The following is an 18,051-nucleotide window of genomic DNA, read 5'->3' on the forward strand; positions in this document are numbered from 1 at the left end:
TGAAGTTTATCAGAGCACAAGTCACATGACTTGGGGCAGCTGGGAAATTGACAATATGTCTAGCCCCATGTCAGATTTCAAAATTGAATATAAAAAAATCTGTTTCCTCTTTTGAGAAATGGATTTCAGTGCAGAATTCTGCTGGAGCAGCACTATTAACTGATTCTTTTTGAAGAAAAAAAATGTTTCCATGACAGTATCCCTTTAAAGTTACTACACCCTTTAAGCTCTTCAATAACTAATCAGCTACATGAAACTCCCAAAAAAGCACCTGTACTTTCAACTCACATTAACGTTCATGGACTGCATGTTAAGATATGGATGAGTCATCATGTTCTTAAACATGTGTAGGGCTCATAGGTGTATATTCATTAGTGAGCTGGGAACTCCCCAACTGGATAAAGAGGTCTTGGTACTGCAACCTATGTTCACATGTGGAATGTTCCCTCTGTTGGCACAGGGATGTAACAGTTGCTGTTCATGTTGAATTAAATAAGTGGGAGCACTTGGCTTTTCCTCTTTGGACTCCACCTATTTTACAAGGTCAATGTTGCTGGAGAGCACAATGTCCTAGTAAAGAAGAATGCTCTTTGAGAACCAAGCCCTTAGTGAAAATCAGAGGAGCTGGGACACAGTGAATAAAGTACAGTAATTAGAAATGGCACCTGTAACAGTATACTCTAGGAGTGTTAAATAGGCAGATTTTGCTAGAAAGAGCAACACCAAGTGCCAACGTAGGGTTGATAGATTAGAGACAGCTCTGCTCTCCAACATGATACTCTGTCTGAAAGTGGGACCACAGTTTGAAAGGGACTTAGACTAGAATTTCTCCATGAGGATTCTGCTCAAGGAGATCTGAAACACTTAAAGCTATATCCACAACCTAAAATGTACCAATCCTGTCTCCACAGTGATTGCAGTATATACTGCTCTGCTAATGAATTTTACTGCTACTAATCTGCCTCTCTCTCTCTGGCAGGATTCAAAGTGCGAAAAACATGTTGAATTGATCACCTTTTATTCACTTTTTACCCTGGCCTGCACTTAGTAAATAATGCCAATATTGTACTTAAAGGGCACCTGTTTGGCAAAAATATTATCCCCAACCAAAGGTGCGGGCAATAGACACCCCCCCCACCAGCCACACGCACTGGGAGGGAGTTCCAGTTATAAGCGGCCATATTGGTGCACACCCATGCGCATAATGAGTGAATCGTGCAACTTGCTCATTATGCGTATGCACATGACAGTGCGAGTGGCCTAGCGCTGCCGGGGGCAATGTTTTTTACCCTCAACCGAAGTTTGGGCTCTATTAGCCCGCACCTTTGGTTGGGGATAATATTTTTGCCCATCGGGTGCCCTTTAAGAGTGAGGTGAGGATAGTATGAAAATTCTCTATTATATATGGAAAGAAAAATTTCAGATATGGAATGTTCTATGGAAACAAGTGTTATTGTCATTTACTTGGAATATTGTTATAGAACAAATCACTTAACCTGGTTTTCATTTGAATACATGAATAAGAATAAGACGATTTACACATTTGCCTTTGTCTTCTCTGTTACTTTTTCTCACAGGCCTGTGTCTTTAGGAAGTGTTATTACAAGAACAGTAGCATGCGTTTTTCCATAAATCAGGCCTACATTTTTATTAGGACGTTTTTATTTTTCTCTTATGTTATTTGTCACATTTACTCTGCATCCTTTTGTGGTGCATTATTTGCACAGCATGCAATTACATCCCAAACTGGCTTCACTGCATGTTCATTAGCATTAATAAGATTTGCAATGCAAAGATATTGCTAATATTTTTAATTATAAATGCTTCTGTGCTTTAACACTGAAAAATCAAACTGACCGTACCATAACTGTCTGCAAGACTTTTAATAGAACTGTTTAGCTTTATTGCATTATATGGTAAATCATATTTTAATCAATTGTATGGCAAGGACATTTTATCTTTAACAACTCTGAAAGGACCACTGTGTTCTATTATTCTCCTAATTAACTGTGCTTGCTATAGGGAACTACCAGGCTTTTTATTAAACGATAGTAGCAAAGATATTCAGTCCTCTCAAATGTCACACATTTAACAGGAGAGTCATACTTTTGACCTGCCATCCTGCTCACACACAGAAGGGTAGAAATTCACTTAGTTTAGAGTTCTCTGCCAAACATCCTTATCATCCTTATTTCTGTAGAAGTGACCTAGAAACTGGGGAAAATCACAATTTTCATAGGAAGAGTGCCATGGTTTTTACCCACAATTTATAATTCTCTCCTAAAACTCATGCATAATTGCAGGTGAATGCTTAGTGGAAACCATCACAATTTGCACAATATGGCAAATTGTTTGCAGTTGTGATGGGTACAGTTTCCTCTGTATTTATGTCAGAAATGTTGCTTTTGTTGTGCAATATTAACAACAGCATTATAGTGCGATTCCCTTGGCACACGTCAGTTGCACTTTTTGACACAATCGCTAGTAAAACAATGAAACTACTGCTATATCTAAGATGATGGTACTGTAATTCCAGGGCCCCTTATGTCAATACATGCACTTGCAGTGCGGGTCATAATGTGTGACTTGACAAGGGGACTCCTCAACTGACCCTTCGCCATCCCACTGAACCCCATTGTTACATACCTTAATAAAACACCAGGAGCCAGTAATGGGGTAAAATTGCCACAGCATTTATTCACATTTTATTAAATAGGACCTTGCCATCCTAACCCAAGGCAATATTCTAAAGCCAGAATTCCATAAGAGATCACTACTATGCTCTGCCATTCCTCACTGAAGACTTGAGATCAGCACTATGCCATTATATCCATAGTATTAGGCTGCCTCTACCTACAGAGAGGATGGCCCCAAACTCTGCTACGAGCAGGAGCTGCAACTCCCATCATGAGAGAAGTTCAGCAGCCCTGCTGCCACTCTTGAATCTGCAGTGTGTCGATGATAGGAAATCCAAGCAGGTTGTCACCTAGCACAAGCAGTAATAGCGTCTGAATCAATCAAACCTCTGTGCAGTCACAGGAGAGAACCTCCTTTCTCCCTCTTCTAAAATCTCCTGTGCAGTACTCTGGCAATATCTGCTAACCTTGTCATGACTTGGATGGGGACTATTGGTTTCTCTCTTGCTTGTTCCCTTACTCCTTGTTCACCCACCCCAAGTAACCCAGGATACATAAAATGCAGGGTTTACAAAAACAAACAGATAACCAACCCATTCTTACGCATACTTTGCCATTATACAGAGATTAATATCTTCCTGTCCACACCATGAAGTCATAAGTGGCAAGTGATTGCTAGACAAGCAGTACCCTGTGAAAGGAACTGTATACTGTACATACATTAGAGGATGCATTTATTAGGGAGATTTACTGTCAGGGGTCCCTTAACCAAGACAGCATAATTTCACAAGTGTTACATTTGTTTCAGTGTGAAATGTCCTTAATATGTGCAAAAGTCATTGCCTAAGTAGATAAGATTGTGTACTGGCCTCTGATTCTGGAAAACTCAGAATCTGTCCCTTGTAAATCTCTCATTCTCTCTCTCTGGTCCCAAATGTAGCTTGCGAGCTATTAAAGGGGACCCGTTACCCAAAAAAATTATTCCAAATCCTATTTTATCACATTAGTCAAGCAAAATTAACTTTAATTACACTATATAAATTATTTGAATCTTGTTTCCTTCAGTCTGGGAATTCAAAATGATAGCAAGCAGGCAGGAGCCATTTTGTGGACACTGCTTTTAAGGAAAGCCTTGCATCATCTCAGAATCTTGTTTGTGCTCCAGAATGGGGGACCCGATGTCCATTCCTATGCCCTGGTTACACAATTAAATGTAAAGAGAATGGGGGAATGTGGGGAGAGCAGTGACATCTAGGAAGTGCTGAATGGAAAGTGAAAGTAATTGTCTGCCCCGCCTCTATGCCCATGGCATAGAGGAGGGGCAGACAATATTTGATTGACAGCTGAGATTTTTAAATCAGCTTACAACAGCCATGAATGCTTTAATAAAAAATAGAAATTGGATTTCACGTTTAATTTGAAAAGGACTTTTATTACACAGATTTTTGTGTCTGGGTGACAGGTCCACTTTAAGAGCAGAGTCGCATTGTGCTAGGACAGTTCAGTGTACAACACACACAGCAGTTCTCTTTAAGAGGAAAGATGATAATCATTCCAATTGAGTTTTCAAACTCCACTTTGCCTAATTTATGCTGTGATGAGCATTCATCCTTTGCGTTTGTTGCAAAAGCCAAGAAGGAACGTAGCCTAGCACTTGACTAGTTATTTTCTCAATTGATTTGAAATGATCCCTGTTATGAACCTTTTCGAGTTCTTCCTTTAAAATACGTCTTTTAACTGTGACGCTCAAGAAGTGGCTGTCAACCTTCCAGGTCACTTTGAGACTTAATTGTTCTGATAATATTTCCATCTTTTCATCTCTTTCATAGTTACTGCTAAGGAACTTTATCCGCATGAAGCGCTGTGCCATGGTGCTCGTCAATGCTGCCTACTACATTAACAGCTGCTTTGATTGGGACTCACCCCAAAGGAGTCTTGCTGCTTTTCTGGTATGATAATCCTCAACTGTCTTATATAATTATCCCATCCGTTCACTTCTTAAAAAGCAATGTAACTTATAAATGTCATCTGCCTAACTCAATGCACAACGCTTAATGAGGATAGTCCACATTAGCACTCCCTATAAGGCTTTAAGGCTGAAAAATAAATTATTCACAAATTAGTCTGTAATTTATTGTAATATATATTATTCTGTAATTATTCCGTAACATATATATACATATATATATATATATATATATATATATATATATATATATATATATATTTTATTAGTAATTGCCCAGGTGCATGCTGAAAATCCTAATATCTAGAGTACAAATCAGCAGTCTGTAGATAAAGGACTGTAAGGGGGTTATTTACTTAACTCCGAATGCAAAAATCACGAAAAAATCGTGATTTATTTTTATAAAATTGTACTTTTAAAAAATCACGAATTTTCCGTAATTTATTAAACCCAGAGGATGGAAAAGACTGAATCAGAAAATCGGGCATCTCAAACTTTTTCACACAAAAACTCAAGATGTTTTTTGCCCAAAAACTTCGGGGTATTGCACGAAACCCAATGCACATCAAAAAATCAAAGGGACTTCTCCCATTGACTTATATGCAACCTTGACAGGTCTGAGATGCCGGATTTTCTGATTTGGACTTTTCCATCTTCAGGGTTTAATAAATTCCGAAATATTCGTGGTTTTTTAAAAGATTTTATAAAAAAAAAATTGTGATTTTTGCATTTGGAGTTTAGTAAATAACCCTCATAATGTAGATGTATTAATATGTAGAAACAAATTACATATCATTCAATAGACCCTTCAAATAGCATTTGGGGTTTACAAGATGTCAACATCCATGCCTAAGAATGTGAACTTGATGGATGTGGGAATGTAGAAAAATATCTTTGAAGATTATAGCTTTTCCAGAAGTATGACCTTTGTTTATCATGTTGTGTTAGGGAGGGTCTTTTATTGTGTGTTTGTTGGTGTTTACCATGATATGTTGCGGCTCCTATGTTTGCAGAAGGTGGACATTTAATACACATGTATGATATATGTTTTTAAAGATGTCATTTCTTTAAGGTCAGGTAAAATCGGGGTTTCTCTTTTACCGCATTAAAAAGTTTCTAAACTCTAAAAGTGAAATAGTTTGTTAATATGTGGTATAAATCAGGATACTTGTTTAATCTAGTATCACATTTAATCTATCACTTCTATGAATAATTGAAAAAGAGAACAGACTGCAGCACAGCTCTTCTGCACTTTCCCTATTGAAGAGGAACTGTTGCTTTAATGTGTCATCTCGCTAGTACGCAAGGACATTTTAAGGTAATATGGTTTGGTTTGGTATTTGAAAAAATGAAGTTTAATCTCTATATGCCTGATGGGGCTTCCCTTCACTTGGAACATTGTTAGAATCATAATTAATTCGAGAAAAAGAAATTGAGCATCTGAGCCATATGCGTATAATATACCTTATGCCAGGTCTTCACTGGCAGCAGGTAAAGGTCATCTCTGGGTATGCACTGAAGAAAATAACGTGAGACTAAGTTTTAATGAGAAAATGTAGTTTATAATTTATGTGATATATTTTATGCATAGTAATGGAACAGAAAGCACGGCTATTCACCTTTGGCTGGAGGAGAAGGTATACACTGTTAAACAACTAATTAGTATCCTCCAAATGATTCCTCTCCAAATCCTCACATGGCAGATAGAACATTAAAGGATGTCCAAGTTACTTATATAATATCTTGATTCCTTAAAATGATTTATTCTGCTGCTTATTTTCAGCACTTGACAGGGCTTAGTACAAAGGAGTATATACTGTGAATTTTATGAATTATTTATAGTCTGTGATGTGAGGTCTAAATGAACTATGCTACATTTCATGGGTCCAGCCTTAATCCTGGACTCTGAGCCAAGGAAGGTTTCCTTTAAGCTGACCCCAGATCCACAAATATTTCATACAGTACATTTACAGACCTTTTTTATGCTTTGGCAGAACAATGTTGATGTGATTGCTCACCTATTGTATTAGTATTAGTATGTTCCCCTATTTTATTAGTTTGATTTTTGATCTGGTGCTTCATGCAGAGAACAGCATACCCCTGGAAGCAAGTGCTCCATACAGTAGATGACTAATAACGGACACACTCTTGCATTAAACAAACCTTTGGGTTTCTTTAATGACCCCTAATATGTCTAGAAGTGCAGCATTTAATATACTGATCTTAGAAATGTACTGCATCAGCCCAGAGGTGCAGCAGCCCTATAACATTAATGAGATATTGTCCACAAAAGCTCATTATCTTCCAATGTTAGGCCATCTTTTGAGTGTTACTGATGTCTACATGTTGCACATCAGTGTTCTCTGTGTTTTTCAAACAGAATCAGCCCTGTCACTATAAATATATATAGATATAGATAGATATAGATAGATAGAGAGAGAGAGAGAGAGAGAGAGAGAGAGAGGGAGAGGGAGAGAGGGAGAGAGAGAGAGAGAGAGAGAGAGAGAGAGAGAGATAGATAGATAGATAGATAGATAGATAGATAGATAGATAGATAGATAGATAGATAGATAGATGATAGATAGATAGATAGATAGATAGATAGATAGATAGATAGATAGATAGATAGATATTCCCTTAGCTGTCTCAGGCCTAATGGGGGTTGCCATTTTTAAAATATGTTAATGTATTCCTATTGCTTTTGCAAGGTATAATTGTGGTTACCTGCAGTATCATTGTTCACCAGTTTAGCCAGAAGGCAAATTATTCCATAGCCTGTAGAATAACTGCTTCATAGTCTATAATTTACGTTTGAAACATTTTTTGCAAAGCTTTGGCCAAAAGTAAGAGCAATTTTTTCATGAAAATGGTTTACTGTCGCTTTAAAGGAACATAAAGCTTCCTCAGGTTAAAAGGAATCATAGTATACTATCAGAATAAAATGTTCCCCTTATTCCCGTTGGGGGAAACAATAATATTTTGGCCAGAAAATGCTCCTAGTCAGTGCCATGTTGGGACAATGGCATATGACCCAGCTCCCTTATAATGCGCATGCGTGTGACATAAGACCGGAGGAAGAATCTCTAGATCTTACATGACACATATGCACATTTTTAAGCAAATCATAAAGATAATCAAAATAATTCTTGCAGACAATTATGATTTCATCCAGCCATACTTACTAAATCTGTTGTGAAATGATGGCTGTTTCCATGCAAACATATAGGAATGAACTCAAATTGAGTTTATAAAAAATGAAACCCCAGGTAGCTTTTTCCTAAACATGCATTTATGTATTTTATTTCTATTTGCAAACATTGTTTGTGCCTTTGTTTTCCAGTTTCTTCCCTTGTCCAGAATGCTCTGTTTCAGTAAATGTGTTAAACCATAACATTGCTCAATAACATGTGTGTCCACTTTTGTTTCTTTTCTAATTTACCTTCCTTTGCTTCCCATTACTTTCATTTCTCTCCGTAACAAGAGCAAAAAAATAATTGGACAACGGCGCCATCAGTAAAGGACACACTTATGCGTGCGTCAATGAATTATTCTACAGGACAAACTTTAATCTTTCAAAGTGATTGCAGATAATTTGTGGTACCATCTGTCCATTTTGAATTGTTTTAGCCTTTTCAGTCGTTATAAGTGCTGCTGTGTTTAACATTAACATTTGATATTTTACACATTTAATTTCTGTACTGCTGTGTGCTCCTGTGGGAATGGTGCTCTATTGCTACATGAGAGAGACAAAGTATTGATCAGTTAACATTTCAGTTACATTTATGTATGTCGCAAAATTAATGAAAATGCCAGACAAAAATGTCAGAGTGCACAAAAAGGTAGAATTTAAATGTGGTTGCTTAATGAAAAGTTTAAGATGTACATTATCAAAAAAATGTGCCCTTGCCTTTTTCGAGGAGATCATAACTGAATGAGGAGAGAGAAGTGCATATTTTACTGAGAGGAACATTGAACATGAAGTATGGAGTGGGGAGGCTAATATAAATGGGCTTGGTATTCATAAATTGCAGGTATAAAGCACCTTTGGTATAGTTATGCCAATTAGAATCAACTGCCATTTTTGCCTCACTTGAAAACAAGAAATATTTCCTTTTTATGTCTCGTTGTCTTTTCGGGAAATGTCTTTGACGAAAATCTTCACTGAAAATTAGAATGTTGTTGCCTTTAAAATATATTTTCTTCTAATTCAGAACTTGCAAAATTGTTTTTGATACCTTTTTTTCTCTTGAGTTTTTAAATATATCCTGGAAGTTTTTTTCTTGACTTGAGTGGTGGATGATCTTGTGCCAAAAAGATTAAAGGGGGTTTTTCTTGGAGAACCTAAATCCCCTGCATAGTGCCAGAGAGTAAACACTGTATGTACTGTATGTATACACTGTGTGTATGCACTGGCACAAGTATTTGATTTGATCTCATGCCATTCAATTTCAGAAAAGTCTAATTTCTCCTCTAACAGAAACATTTTGCAATATATACCAAACATTTTAGGGTTTTTACTATAACTTTTTTAAAAAAAAAAAAATTCTACCAAACTCCCAAACCCGAATCCCCTTAATTTACCAATAATTCTTAGTGAAAAAACGGTGCAACTAAATGAGACATCAATTCGGATCGTTCAAATTTTTTTTCAATTGATGCTCCGAAAACTCAACTTTATCAAGTTGTCACCGCGACATCTCAAATTTATCGGATTATCGAACAAAAACCAACGCAGATCACAATGCCAGGGAACATCTTCAGGGACATCTGCCATTGACTTCTGAATGACCTCGATTGGTTTTAGCTGGAGTATTTTCGGATTTGGATTTTAGCAGCTTTGGGGTATAATAAATCTCTAAAAATGTTTGTTTTTTTCCTCAAAAAATTTGAGTTTTCCCCTCGACCAGAAAAAAATAATCTTAATAAATAGGCCCCATAAACTCAAGCCATGTCGTTAGGAGCATCATTTCCCATCTTTTAAACATTTGACAAAACATTTATTTTTACATTTTGAGAAGCTGAATACTTCCATTCACACAGCCTTATTCAGTAGGAAAACCCCTTTGCAGAGCTCTGATAAGGTTTACCATGGCATCATGGCAGGAAAGCTTTTGCACATTCTGCACCCAAACCCGTACTTCACTAGTTATGCCATTGGTCATACTGTATCTCTATACTGGTACACTGACATGTAGCCACTGACATTAGTGCCCATGAACGGGTCTGGACTTCACGTTAGACTAAAATCATGCATGATGGATGACCAGAATCCATACAAATACCAAATGCACATACATGGACAGTTCTTTACACATAGAACAAGCTTTATGTTTGGTATGATGCATGCATGTGGGTACACTAGAACATGACATAAAGTTTAAAAGAGAACTAAAAAAGTAGGGCAGAAATTTGTTATATTATGTTTTGGACTTTTATACCAGCCCTAGGCAACCACAGGAGGAGTGAAGATCTGTGCTTCTAAAGATGCCCCAGTAGCTCCCCATCTTCTTTTCTGCTGATTGACTCTTCATGTTCTGTGCTGCTGTCATTTCCCCGAGTTTAGTGACTGACTCACAATGTACTAAATATATCATATAAATGTCACAATATAAGGCTGGTTATCAAATAAATCACATGGAACATGGCTAGCGATGGGCGAATTTGCGCCGTTTTGCCGGAAAATTCGCAAATTTCGCGAAACGGCGAAAAATTCGCGAAACGGCGCCGGCGTCTCGTTTTTTCCGGAAAAAAATTTTTACGCCGCGAATTCGCCCATCACTAAACATGGCAGCTCAGAAACCAGCACAATTAGCATCGGGATTTAAAAATTAGCCCTGTAGCATCAGCTTATATCATAGGCCAACCTCATTTCTTGCTTGAAAATTTGCATCAACCCCCAACCTTAGCTTTTCAACAGCTGCCCAGAGCTCACTGAACATTTGCTGAGTCGAATCTTCTTCTAACAAAATCCAAGATGATGAGTTTCTGTATCTACTTTGTAGGCCTAGAGAATTGCTGTTATAGAGATAATCTGAATCTTTAGGCCAGGGCGGTAAGTTCAGTAAGTTCAGTATATAAAATATGGCATTCCTAGGCATATTAATTTTTTAGGGTTTTGTCTAAAAAAATCAAAGTGTGGCTCTATTTCAACCAAAAGGGCTTTATAAAGTTTGCTTAATAACTTCTTAAAACCTGATTAAGCTGCTGACTCCAATTGCATTCTGCTTGCCTATATCTGCACATTACATGCACATAAACCTGCCTATTTCAGACCATCATGTATATTACTTTAAATCTTGGTTTGCTGTTGTACCCTTGTCATTCAAAATCCCTATATCCCAACTCTGAAAAGCACATGGTGCCACTCTAGACGTAACAATTAAGATCTTTCTTGGAAAAGATCTTTCCAAGAAAGATCGTTCATTTCAGTACACACTTGTAGAGCTGAATCGTCAGATATACGGGTAGAAAGAATAGAATTCTACCTGTATCTGACGATTCAGCACTAACAATGGTCAATGTTTGGGTGCCTTCAAAGGCGCCTGACCAAAATTTTCCGTCCAGCCCGATCAACGAGCCGATCGATATCCAAGTCTTCTGCCGATATCGGTCGGCTCTTTTCCCACCGTACATGCACCGAATATCGTAATAAGATTTGTTTTGTGCGATATTATCTGTGCGTCTATGGCCACCTTTAGTTTCCTAAAGGTTTTTTTTCCCTGACATCACACATGTCCTTACATTGGCATCCATAAATTCTGTTATGGTTTGAACTGAGACAAATTATTTTGATTTGCAAAAGATTACAGGCTGATATATTCTGAGGAAATTGTGCCTGGGGTAGTTCCTCTCAAATTCAGATTCTTGGCATCTTCAGTTCCATTTGTTATATAGAAAAAACTAACATAGCTTATATTCTTCAGGGAAGAAATCCTATTGCTGCAAGAGGAGTCTGATCCAGGTATAAAAGTGTGACCTTTGCAGTACATATCGATAATATACACTATTATATACTGTAGTATACCTTTCTCCTGTGAATCAAGGCTAAAATATAATGTCTTCATTTTTTATCTTTGCCTGCCAAGTAATTTGAGCACTGAATGGCTGTGAGTGCATGAAATCAGTTCGAGTTTTTTAGTTCTAATATTGTTCTATTGTTCATGATCAGAGTTGGTTTATCCAACAGCTTTCATTTAAAGCTTAAAGAATTTTCTGTTATTAGCACCTGATAAGCAAGCATATGCCCAAAAAAGATTTTCTTTTACTTTTCAAAGAAGGCCACCTTTAAGATTTCTATATAAAAATATTTAATACCTGTGGAATATATACATGTTTGCTCTTAAAATAATTGCTTCTTAAAATTACAACACATAGGATTCTATTAATATCAATTCTTGGAACAGCTTTTTAAATTAATATTTGCATTTTTATTGTATAGTTCTTTTATCCTAATCAAAACAAGAAAAACAATTCAATGTAGCAATAACAATTAGCAGAATAGAGACTTAAATAGTGAAGTGTTAAATGGGGAAATGAGTGATTAACTGTAGCTAAATCAAATACGTTGCATTTAATATCCCCACGTGTATTCATATGTATTTGTGGTCATTACAATAAAACGGTATCATTTTAGAATACATGGGCATTGCTTGTCATAGTCCTGTCTTTTTAACCCCTTCTTGGGCACTGGATCTTAAATAGGGAGGGCATGAATGCTGTCTATAGTATAATGTATGATTCATATTCATATTATATGTAAATTACTATATATTCAAAAATTACATACAATTGAAGAAAGGTATGAAAATGTTTTCTGTGCTTTTTACTGCCTAAATATTTGATTCATGTATTCATTCATTCATATATTGAATATATATGAGTACAATATTTAATTTATGTATTCTTTTCACTTTTTATGTGCCGATCATGTAAATTCTTATGTTTTTTTTTTTAAATCTGAAACGCTAGTTGTCCATGTGATGAATTCCGATGAAAAAAAAAAAATCTAGGATCCGTAAAATATATCAGTTGAAACACATTATAAAAGTTCTGGTTGTACAAACGACACAGATTGAATTATAAATATTCTCTACATATCTAACTAATATTCCGAGTTTTCTTGGAAACACATGCAGTATGGGGGGTTCAATTGTATGAATAATAATTTGTTAATGCCTTCACTGCATGATATCATTCAAATAGGGATGGGCAATGTCAGCAGCACCAAGTCCTTTTTTTCTGCATGGCATAGTGCCTGTCTGCCTATAAGTAGCTACAGAAATAAATGTATTCACCCTGGCCTTGACTAATTTATTCCAACCTTGGCACCCCTGCTGTTTTATATTTTATTTTGATTTCAAATTGATTTATAAATACCTTTCTTATTATACTATGGACAAAATTAGAGAGAGATCATTAAAATAACCATTCATATATTTAACTACATTTTCTATATTCTACTTTAACAATAGAATGTAATCTAAACAAGAGCGACAAGCATTTGTAAGCATAGTTTCCATGTGCTAAAGTCTATTTGCGAGGCATCTGTGCACAGGGGGGCAGTGTTCCTCTACAGATAACACACCAGGAGGCAGTGCAAGAGCTGAAATCTTTATTAAAACACATTGCTTATGACTGATCAGGATTTTTATAGCTCAGGAAAATTTGCTCAGTGCATATTTATCTCACCGAGTGCCCTGTATATTAGAGCAACATAGCAACAGGTAGACTACTTTCTAATTAGCTATAACTGATCATTAAAAAAAACACAGTAGTAATACAATACTGTTTCTTATAAACTGAAGTGTGTTTGTGATATAGAGACATACAGATTGAGCTGAGCAGCAGTGGGGGCCCACTCCTATTGGGGTCAGTGAGCCCATAGCGATCCTAACACTGTGGAATTACATTTGCCATTAAATATTTGCTGTAGCACAATGAATGTATGTATATAGCCATATAGCATATAGCCACCTAGCTCAGGTGCAGGTTTAGTGTCCTCAAGATGGTTCATATAGTGTCAATTCACTTACAGAATATGGTAAGCATACCTTATATCTTTAACATTTTGTCAAAAAAATCTAGTTGGCCCTTCCAGCTGTATTAGTGTCCAGTGTATATACTCTAACAGGTTATCTAGCTAGAGACCTGGACAAATTCACAGATGAGCATGGGATAAGCGAAATTTACCAGTTTTGCTTTGGCAAAAACTTGCTGCCGGCGAAAATTCGCCGAAATGCATTAAAGTCTATACGCGACAATTTTTTTTGCCGCACATAATTTTTTTCTCCCATTGGGGTCTATGGGCGTAATTTCCACTGAAAAAATTCGCCTAATTGAGTAAAGGATGATAATAGTTTGAACTCTTTGGAAGCAATTGGCAGTACCTTCTCTCTTTTTCTGAGTAATAGTTATAGGAAGGAATCACTTGAAGCCTTTCTATTAATTATCTTTAGGCATTTCATGATTCACAGGCATGATTCTCAATGACCACTTACAGTAAGGGGCCGATTCACTAACTTCGAGTGAAGGATTCCAAGTAAAAAAACTTCGAATTTCAAAGTGTTTTTTGGGCTACTTCGACCATCGAATGGGCTACTACGACCTTCGACTACGACTTCGAACTATTCGAACTAAAAATCGTTCGACCATTTGACCATTCGATAGTCGAAGTACTGTCTCTTTAAGAAAAAACTTCGACCCCCTAGTTCGCCATCTAAAAGTTATCGAACTCAATGTTAGCCTATGGGGAAGGTCCCCATAGGCTTGGCTAACTTTTTTTGATCGAAGGATATTCCTTCGATCTTTGGATTCAAAGTATTTATCGTTCGATCGAAGGAATAATCCTTCGATCGTTAATTAACCCTCGATATTCGACCCTTTGTGAATCGGCCCCTAAGTCTCATGTATTCTCCATACTTCTATGATTTGTTGCATAACAAGATATAGTAGACTGTTCATCTAGTGATACTCCAGTGCTAGCTAAAGACCCATAAACACTGGCACCATAGTTTTCTATCAGTGCCAGGAGTTGCAACACCACAGGCACAGTTCAGTAGAGTTACTCAGCCCCTTGGAGATCGTAGCACAGTTGGCTATGTTTCCAATGATTTATTTAGGATTTTCACTTCTGGCTACAACTATTTTACTGTGTAATCCTGCTTCATAGCATGTAATCTTGTTAACCCCATTGTTACCCTCTATCCATGCCCAAGAACATGCAGTTACTTGTAGCAGTAATAAACAAAATGCAGGTTACCCACTGCTGGTCATTTCTGTGATTTTCAGCCTATAATGACAACGTTGGAGCAACCCATGGTGCTTTCCATTCATGTTATCTGGCGGCAACCTCATGTGCCATAGTAGTAAATAATGTAAATATCTGGCTACATAAACAAGGAAAGCACCATTCTGCTCGTACCAGACTGCCAGCATCGTAAGCTGTATGATCTATGATCTATGTCTTACTGTATGGGATCTGACAACATGGCTAACTACGACTTTAGTTGTAGCATTCAAAGAATTGTTCTGAAGTCCAAGTTCAATACTAGTTGCAGGGCCTCAGCTGTAACATCTGTTCTGTAGTGGCATTGTATACAGGTATGAGATCCGTTATCGGGAAACCTGTTATTCAGAAAGCTCAGAATTACAGAATGTGGATCTCCATTTTATCCAAATAATCCAATTTTAAAAAAATTGTATAATAATAAAACAGTACATTGTACTTGATTCAAACTAAGATATAATTAATCCTTACTGGGAGCAAAACCAGTCTATTGGGTTTATTTAATGTTTACATGATTTTCTTATAAGGTATGAAGATCCAAATTACGGAAAGATCCTTTATCTGAAAAACCCCAGGTCCTGAAGGATTCTGGACAAAATAAAATGCACATAATTAAACTAAAACAAATGGGAAAAAAAAGAAATGGTAGTAAAATATATTACATCTCTATGTCTCCCAGGGTAGTTACAGTTCATAAAATGTGTATGATCTAGATTCCTCCTAAAGCTCCTCGGGACTACTTTTTCGTACTCTAGGTTGTTGGTCACCTCTCTTGGTACTTTGGTACTACTTTCCAATTTCTAGCAATCAAAATTCTTCCAGCATTTAGTATATGGAATGTCAGAATTTCTAAATTCCCTGTATTGTTTTTATTTTGTTGATTATTAACAGAAATAGTTCAGTTTGGTAATTATCATACATAGTAAATTTTTGGTAATTATTATCAGGATGCTAATGTTATATTAAATAAATGCCTCAAACAGTACATTTAGGGGCTGATTTATTAAAACTTGAATTAATCTCAGTTTTTATAAAAACAAAGTCGACCAAACTCCCTTCCATGAATTGAACTCATTTAACAATAATTTGTCTCGAAAAAAAATCGGAGTAACAAAATCGAGCGTCAATTCCTATTGTGCGAAAACTCAACCTTTTCAGATTATCTACTGAAAACTTTTTTGGATTATCCGGTGCAGATCACAATGTCAAGAAACAACTTCAGGGACATCTGCTATTGACTTCTACATGCCCTTGACAGGTTTGCGATGGAGTATTTTTGGATTTTAAGCAGCTTTGGGGTATGATAAATCTCAAAGAATTTGAGTTTTTATTTTTCCACCAAAAATTAAAGTTTTCACCCAAAAAACTTGACCAGAGAAAATCGAGGTTTAATAAATGGGCCCTTTAGAGTTTTAAGATTTGCATCAGCTAGAAAGGAATAGGTTGGCAGACCTTTAAATAAATAGTTTTCAGTGTTAATTCATAACAATGAGGTGTATGTCACTCTTTTGTATGCCTGCTCTTTTATTTGTAATGGGAGAATGAATATATATATATATATATATATATATATATATATATATATATATATATATAAATATACAGCTAAGGAGTTAAAGGGGGAATGTGCGACAATTGTCAACAATATGTATATTGGTCTAGTCTTTGCACTGTAAGCACTGCATTAAAAATGCATATTTTGGGAGGAAGAAAACCTTTTTGCTGATTTGCTGAAGCTCTGATACAGTATTAAACTTCTGCAATGTCATAATCTGCCTGAATTTTGAAGTGTATTATGTAAAACATTATGCGGTATGGAGTTTTTTCCCCCCATGAAAGCACCAGAGGGGCTGTTTCCTGACATATCTATTACTTATTTATATGTTAATGAGTATTCCCTTTAACGTGGAGAGAATCATCCTGCCTATAGAATGATCTGAAAAAGATTCATTCTCGGGTTCTTGAGCATATATGTAACTAATGTAAAGACTAAAGAGATTATCTATGCACTCACATTTACCTCATACCGAGAGACCGGCGATCACGCTGATTGACTAACAGAGTATCATTTCTCTGTGACTCTTTCTCGGCTAAAAGCCTGGAGCAAGATAGAAATCAATGCATAGAAGTGTGCAATTATTTGCATCAAAAGAAGCTAAGGAGGACTCCGTATACTGCAATTCCTTACTTAAGCAATGTAATCTAGTTACTCACAGTGAAGTATATTTATCATTAGTTTGCATGTGCCTATTTTTAGCTATTCATTTCTTCATGCCATAACTAGATTAACAGCTAAATAATGTTTATTATTTTATTAGCTGATTCCTAATTAATGCTTTTGCCTGTAACTATTGCAGTTGCCTACATAAAAAAAAAGAAGAAGAATTTCTAGCCAAAACCAAAATTTGTCAATTATAGTTTTTGTATTTAGAGCATCACTGTGATTAACCTATTGCTAAATCATTTGCAGAAATATATTTCTCACTTTGTAAGGAGCACGCGTACATTGTATGCTTCTTTCCAGAAGCAAATGAATGATAAATAATAGCTATTACAGAGAGAGATTCACGTCAATGGGTAGGTATCGCTACTGCCCTAAAATGGCATGAACATAGATAATTATTAGGAATGACAATTTTAAAATTCAAACCAATAATATACCCTTGGGATAAGATAAATTGCAGGAATCACTTAATTGCACCCTATAATTGGAATCTAGATGTAAAACAGGAGTATATATATATATATATATATATATATATATATATATATATATATATATATATATATATACAGTATATATATAGATCACAGTAAGAATAATAAAGAAGATAAACATGAGAAAAATTGTACATCAAGGAATCAACTTGGTATAATAAACAGTAAAGCAATTAAGGCAGCATTCATATAAAGCAAATCATGGAAAGAGATCTAAATATTCTCACTAGACTGCAAAATGTAGAGCGGAACAAAGGTAAGAACCAAACAAAGAAAACTGTATTACAGCAGTCATAGAGGACAAGTAGTACAGGTGTAGGATCCGTTATCCGGAAACCCACTATCAAGAAAGTTCCAAATTACAGAAAGGCCATCTCCCACGGACTGTATTTAACCAAATAATTAAAATTTTTAAAAATTATTCCTTTTTTATCTGTAATAATAAA

The 18,051-nt window shown here is 36.0% G+C and overlaps 1 protein-coding gene across 5 annotated transcripts in view; it reads left to right on the forward strand.

The window, feature by feature from the left end:
* Positions 1-18,051, forward strand: part of mctp1.L (multiple C2 domains, transmembrane 1 L homeolog) — a 373,027-nt gene that overhangs the window by 217,884 nt on the left and 137,092 nt on the right. For all 5 annotated transcript variants that reach the window (XM_041568472.1, XM_041568473.1, XM_018264615.2 and 2 more), the window contains one exon: positions 4,466-4,585. In XM_041568472.1, the coding sequence (XP_041424406.1) occupies positions 4,466-4,585 (120 nt within the window). The remainder of the gene's footprint in view (positions 1-4,465; positions 4,586-18,051) is intronic.

Source organism: Xenopus laevis, chromosome 1L (genome assembly GCF_017654675.1).
Source record: "Xenopus laevis strain J_2021 chromosome 1L, Xenopus_laevis_v10.1, whole genome shotgun sequence".
Taxonomy (NCBI): Eukaryota; Metazoa; Chordata; class Amphibia; order Anura; family Pipidae; genus Xenopus; species Xenopus laevis.